General features: G+C 36.2%; 1 protein-coding gene across 1 annotated transcript in view; it reads right to left on the minus strand.

The window, feature by feature from the left end:
- The window catches only part of LOC106534000 (partitioning defective 3 homolog), a gene marked incomplete at its 3' end in the record, with an annotated part of 82,156 nt that overhangs the window by 71,429 nt on the left and 4,718 nt on the right, over positions 1-6,009 (minus strand). The window contains 1 exon segment of the mRNA XM_014030496.1: positions 2,534-2,635. Within this exon segment, the coding sequence (XP_013885950.1) occupies positions 2,534-2,635 (102 nt within the window).

The following is a 6,009-nucleotide window of genomic DNA, read 5'->3' on the forward strand; positions in this document are numbered from 1 at the left end:
ACAATACGATTATATATAGATTTGTTTGGATGACGATACGATAATATAGATTTGTTTGGATGACGATATGATAATATAGATTTGTTTGGATGACGATACGATAATATAGATTTGTTTGGATGACGATACGATAATATAGATTTGTTTGGATGACGATACGATAATATAGATTTGTTTGGATGACGATATGATAATATAGATTTGTTTGGATGACGATACGATAATATAGATTTGTTTGGAAGACAATACGATGATATATCGATTTGTGTGGAAGACGGTACGATTATATATTGATTTGTTTGGATGAAGATACGATAATATATCGATTTGTGTGGAAGACAATTCAATTATATATCGATTTGTTTGGATGACGATACTATTATATATCGATTTGTTTGGATGACGATACTATTATATATCGATTTGTTTGGATGAAGATACGATAATATATCGATTTGTGTGGAAGTCGATACGATAATATAGATTTGTTTGGATGACTTTCAGGAACAGAAGAAAGAACTCCTCAGTTCAAACCTGAACCAGTGAAAACCACCCTACAACCACAGGACCACAGGTGAGAAATCAGAGCCCCCACAACCCCCYGCCCCGAGGTGTCCAGTCCGGTGACGAGCTGCACCTGGTTTTTACCATAATTTGAGCTCTGTATGAAAACAAGATGAACATTCAAACTTCTGCTGGGAACCAAAACATTCTCTGTGGGCCTGAGGGGTTTGGAGCTGCAGGTCTGTGTCAGTGAGGCTGACGAGCTGTCACATTCTCAGCTCTCAGCTGTGGGAAAGGCCTGCGAGGAAGAGGAGGAGGATGTGAAAGGACATGATGTTGAACTCCTTCGCACTCACACACATGCAGGGGTGAGGGTTGTATAATCTATTGATCTAGCTCTATATAAAGTCTGATTATTGGTTTATAATCGCAACATTTATGCAACTAATTAGGGCTGCATGATGTATAAAAYGTGTCATCATGGTAACAGACTGCAATAAAAATACCACAAAACTTTGTGTAAACTGCAATAAATGGTTGGCTCAGATGTTTGCRTTTGATAAACTAAATGGACCCAAATCACTTGGAGAAAATGTTGCAATAAAAGAATTTGCAGAGCAGAAAGATAAACACTTCATACTTTATATATATGTTAAAAAATCACATCGTCATCGCAATATAAAGCTCTGTTATTGCAGGTTTTCATAATATTGAGCAGCCTTAATGGTTTAAAATCTRGACAATTAGAGAATTTGCATTCTCTGTGAAAATGCAGTGTGAACGCTTGATGCTGAAAGATTGTTGCTGAAAAATGCTGAAGATGAAAATGTTTAATAGCAAAACTGTTAATGAGTTTAAACTGCTGATTTTTGTATAAAACAAAAGTAATAAAAACTTAGAAAAAACAGCTTAAATAAGAAAAGAATTGTTGCTAAAATTAGCAGAAAATAGAAAATATTCGCAAAAATTTTGTTTAACGGCCGAAAAAAGTTGAAACTGCCAAAAAAGGTGAATTATGAACAAAATACTTAAAAAAATAAAGCTGAAATTTAGACAAACAAAGGTAAAACAAGCAGAAAAATAACTAAACTGTGACCTTGACCTTTTATTTTGTGACCCTGAAGATATACAATAGAGGTCATCTTTGAAATAGCTTGTTTGTTGAATTAAGCAATAAGAAGCTAAAATCATCACAAAATGGTGAATTTAGCTGATAAAAGCCAAAGTTAGCTGAAAAAAATCTGAAAGTAGCTTAAAAAGTTGAAGTAAAAAAAACTGAAGGAGCATGTTTGCTGAATTAAGCCMAAAACAACTGAAAAAATGACCRTTAAAAGATTCATTTAGCTTGAATCAGGCACAATTTAGCAAAACAAATAACTAAAAAGAAGCTGAAAGGAAGAATAAAATAAAAACAGAATGAATCTGAAAGGAGCATAAAATGATTCAAGTAACTAAGAAGTTAAAAAATAAGTTGGAAAAATAGCTGAAAATGCTGAAAACAGCTAAAATGAGAAAAAAGTTGCTAAAATTAGCACAAAGAATTTAAAAAAGCAGAACTTAAAACAGCAAAAACTAAATATTTAAAAACATTTTAGAGTTTTAAAGATGTTAAAAACAGCTCCATTCATTTTCAATGAGATGAAAATGGCAGAAAAAGCTAAAAATCTCAAAAAGTCTAAATTGCTGAAACACAAAAGTCACAGACAACAACCTCTCTGTTCTGTGGTGTCACCGCTGACCTCTGACCTTCCTGAGTCCTCTCAGTGATCGCCTATTTTTGTTCAAGATAACAGAAAGAGACTCTGCGACCTTCAGGTCATCAGTCGGTGAGYTGCTTTAATTTCACACTTCAGACAGCGCCGGAGGCAACAAACGGAGACGATGCATCAGGCTTCTGACAGGACGGTTTGTGTTTTTAAGCTTTACATGAAATGAGTGTAAAGAAAAAAGCAGCGACACAGATAAGAGATGCTCAAACAGAAAAAAACCCTCAGGTTCAGGTTCTTCAGGTTTCCCAGGAATCACTCACCCTGTCTTTGTCGTCGGCCACGTCGCAGAGAACATCGTCCAGGTCAAGGATTCCGCCGTCGCTGTGCTCCAACCGGTGCACCTGCAGCCAATAACTGGCATCCTGCAAAACACAAAACAACTAATTAAACCMCCTGAAACCGTATAACGGAACAATAATGATTTTATAACGAGCTGGGGATGAAAAACTGAGACGGCCTCAAAAAGAAAAGGTCTTTAAAATTCTTCAACAGGTGTCTGAACTTGATATTCATCTCACTTCAAGTCATTACAGCATTTATAATCCTCACATCCTGGAGGGGGAATCCCACCCACAGCTGCTSAACAACTTTCATCTCAAACGTCTCGACAAAGACAGGAGAAGCGGAGGTGACGAGGAAAGACRGGATTATTAAAAACAGCTCGATGAAAGAGTTTGCAACACTAAAATGAGACAKTAACGGGTCTTTTATAGAAATTAACTTGATCCTGATGAGCAAAAACCAACTCTGGTTTGAGCAGAACTAAAGCCAGAAACAGGATAATTGCATCACGTTGGTGCTTTTTTTTGTGTAAATCCAGGTGTGGTTTGTGTTCCAGAGTGTGCAGGTGTGCGAGTATTTTGCTGTTCTCAAAAGCCTCGACAGTTGCAGCTTCATCCATGATTTAAGGGTGACGTAACGCTGCTATCTGAGCCGGTGTCGGCTTATCCTGCGTGAAGTTCCTGTCGTTTTCAGGACCACAGGCCACATCAAAGAGGGTGTGAATTAGAGCGTCGGGGTCCCTCTGAGGGGTCAAGTTCAACGTGTAAAAATAGCTCACAGCACATTCCTCCTGACCAGCTGAAGACGAGGAAAACAAATAAACAAGTGGGTGAACTTTTGATAGCCCAGGGCTGCGACAACCAATCAATAAAATCTATAGATCGATTACTGAAAGTGGTGGCAACGAATTCCATTATYGATTTGTTGTATYACTCACCATTATCAACAGGACTGGGTAAAATCTGATGGATTTCATTTAAATTTTGAAAAATCGATCCACAGATGGGTTTTTCTCCATGGCTTCCTGTGTGTGATGAAGCCGAGGCGTATTTCTGYGTTTTGTGTCACTCCTGGCTTGCCGTATGTTTACATCCAGTTGAGGTTCAGTGCTAACGTTAGCTTCTGACAACAAGTTGTCAAAATAAACTAAGGAATCACTAACATTACAGCTGACTCAGCAGAACTTAAAGACAACAGAGAACATGGTGACTTTTTGTAAAGATTCACGCTCGTACGCAGTAGCAAAAACGAAGGCTTCAATCGGCTCGTTCAGGTGCTCGAACCAAAACTAATAAAAGTGTTAAGACGACAATTTAACAAAATGGTTTAGTTTGTTATCAATATTATGTTTAAACTTTAGAAAAGTCTTGATGAAATCCACAGTGATGAAATGTTGTTGTTGTATTATTTCTTCTTTTTTGTTTTAATAATTTTTATTGAACAGAACAGAAGCTAACATAAACATTACAAATATAGTTTTCATACGCTCAAAARGAGTGGGCAGAAGTATATTTATATTAGCCCACCCCTTCTCCTGCAACCTTATTCCATCACTTCTTATTCATCAAAATAATTACTCTTAATCTCTTAAAAATGAATGCATTCAACAACACTGTAACCTGCCATTCCTTTTTAGTTTAAAACTTTTAAAACTTGAGTTTGGTTTCAAGATTACACAGTTTAATTTACAAATTTGACCTTAAAACCTGTTGTTTATGGTGAAGAGAAAAAATAAAGTGAATTTGTATTTTGCAACACAGTTGAACCATTTTCATTATTAAAGAGCAGATTAAATCAAAACTAATCAAATTGAATCGTGATTAATTGATTCAGAATTTACGAATCAAACTGAATCGATGTAAAGAAGACATCATGGTCACAACGACAAGCAGCTGTCTTGACTAAAAGTAACAATMCGCAGCAACACTCCTCCCTAAAGGACACATTTTACAAAGCTAACGGAGAGAAAATACAAAAAGATTTTCAAAGATTTGTATAGTTGACAAACATTTATTTATTTATTTAAGTATTACTATTTAATATTATAGTATCTGAACACTCAAACAGCAACCCGTTTTTGTGCGATTTGCRGTCAGTCCAAATGTGTTTTGAAATAAAGAGGTCGATTCATTGATTAATCAAAAAAAGAATCAACCAATTAATTGAATAATAAATAAATTTTTAGTTTCAACCCTAAAATATCTTCACCTGAAGACGCTTCCAGAAGTTTTAACTTCTTCCTCTTTGCCTGCTGCCTGCTAGACCTAACTGACACTAATCTGAAGAGACCCCCATCTAAAGGACTGCAGAACGATGAAGGACAGATCTGGATCTGGATCACAGCAAACATCGCCTATTTTAGTCCTCATCGAGCCAGCAGCAGGCTTGGAAGAAGGCCAGGGCCGACGCCGGGACGATGGGGGAAGCCCAGCGTCAGATGTTAGGCAGACAAGACGGTCCGAGGAGCTCGCTGCTCCACAACTGCAGCACAAACAGTATGAGGAACTAACCCACAACTAAAACCAGTTTAATCATTTATAAATGATGCTAAAGCTCAGAGCATCACGAACAATGTGATGATGGAACAGAAAGTGATGAAGACGAGGGCTTTAAACAGAAAATGTTAATGGGATTGGCAGAAAGCTGCAGATACATTTATAAAAGTTTGTGTTTAAAAATYGTCTGTTTTGTTCAGCTCTGCTCAAACATCTGCACCAAACCATGAATGCTAATATTAAATCATGACAAAAACAGAAACTAAGACAGAGGAAACACCTTGGGTGATAAAAAGATGACAAGGATAACTTAAATACTCTAAAACACGTGTCAAACTCAAGGCCCGCGGGCCACATTTGGCTCTCGTCTGGCCTTCCAAGTTGTTTTTTCTTTTTCTTTTTTTTTTACTTAATATGAAAATTGTTTTTATATGAATGGTAAACTTTCAATTTATGATTCAATGCAGCAAAATAAATACATTTAAAATGTGAAAGATAATAATACTTGTCCTGCCCCGGCTTTAAGTAACTGAGAAACTTAGTTGGATAGCACATAGTCTCAAAAGAAGCTGCTGTAAAGCTAAAACTGACTATAAACTACATTTCCCATAATGCATTTTGATTACACACAGGAAAATGGGAGAGTTCAGATGTCAGTAAAACTTACTTTTACTTTTAATAGTATTTCGGTATTATTCATTCCTCATTTAGTCAGTTGTACACGTAGTACTTTTCAGTGTTTTATTACAGCAGTGGTTCCCAAACTTTTTATCTTCTGACCCACAAAATATCCATGGCAAAAACTTTTGATCCCAAATATTATTGGTCTGAGTACACAAACTTTGTTAATAACCCTAAAACTTTTTTTGAATTGAAAAAAAAAAAGAGTTACAACAACGCCTAATTTCCCTCTGGGATCAATAAAGTATTTTTGAATTGAATTTGAATTGAAAAAAAAA

Source organism: Austrofundulus limnaeus, unplaced genomic scaffold (assembly GCF_001266775.1).
Source record: "Austrofundulus limnaeus strain Quisiro unplaced genomic scaffold, Austrofundulus_limnaeus-1.0 Scaffold1071, whole genome shotgun sequence".
NCBI classification, from domain to species: Eukaryota; Metazoa; Chordata; class Actinopteri; order Cyprinodontiformes; family Rivulidae; genus Austrofundulus; species Austrofundulus limnaeus.